A 942-nucleotide genomic window follows, 5' to 3' on the forward strand; every position below is an offset into this window, starting at 1 on the left:
CAACATGGCGAATTTGGGTTCAGCGAACCAATTTTCAGTTGTTACCTTTAATATTAGATTTATGACCTATATAAAACATTACGATTTAAGAATGCTCATAAAACCGGCTCAAAACTTAAAAACGTCTGTGAGGAAACGATTGTATACGAAATTACGGACACATGCAGATAATACGCTTTCTTGTAAGTATTAGGTCGTAATCGACTCTTATAAGTTATAAGAGCTGTACGAGATAGTACGAGATGTTATGCAACATTTTGATTCTAACGATGCTGTATCTATAAAAGCCCTTCTAAATGCAATTTCAATGGAACCAAATTTGACTTTTATATATTCAAATTATGGGTTTTTACCATCAATTATAACTAAATTAGAATCACAAGGTGTATCATTAACTGATTTAGTAACAACAGTAATGTTCACAAAAAATAAATTGGACGAAGTAGCGGGTGACGTTGGAATAAAAGTAAATACAAAATTTAACCAAGTTTTAGAAAAAAATTAAGGGTTTGCAATAATATTAAAAGTTTAAAAAATTTTGAATGGAGAAAGTTCATCGATGGATGGTTTACCAGAAGACCTAACGGGAAATGATTTAACATTTTATAAATATGCACCAGTAACATCAACAGACGTCGAAAGTAGTTTTTCTTGGTATAAAACCATACTGGCCGACAATCGGCGATCATTCGACGTAGAAAATATTTAAAACAAAATTAATTGTGCAATACAATGATTTTTATATTTCTTTTATATCTAATTTTTTTATTTTACTAAAATATATTTTAATTTTTTTATGCATATTATCTTGCATATTTAATGAATTTGAATGCATATTTTCAATTTTTTATGTGCATATTTGCATGCATATTTTTTCAATTTTACCTCCTATAACTTCTCTGCCCTACTTATAACACAACAATAGTTCAGCAGAACGCAAAT

At 29.0% G+C, this 942-nt stretch overlaps 1 protein-coding gene across 1 annotated transcript; it reads left to right on the forward strand.

Annotated features, from left to right (window-relative positions):
* Positions 1–247: 247 nt before the first annotated feature.
* LOC132944762 (uncharacterized) lies at positions 248–709 on the forward strand. Its single transcript, XM_061014245.1, is given in 1 exon segment — positions 248–709. A coding segment is annotated over 1 exon segment (462 nt).
* Positions 710–942: the final 233 nt, after the last annotated feature.

Source organism: Metopolophium dirhodum, chromosome 5, assembly GCF_019925205.1.
Source record: "Metopolophium dirhodum isolate CAU chromosome 5, ASM1992520v1, whole genome shotgun sequence".
Classification (NCBI taxonomy): domain Eukaryota; kingdom Metazoa; phylum Arthropoda; class Insecta; order Hemiptera; family Aphididae; genus Metopolophium; species Metopolophium dirhodum.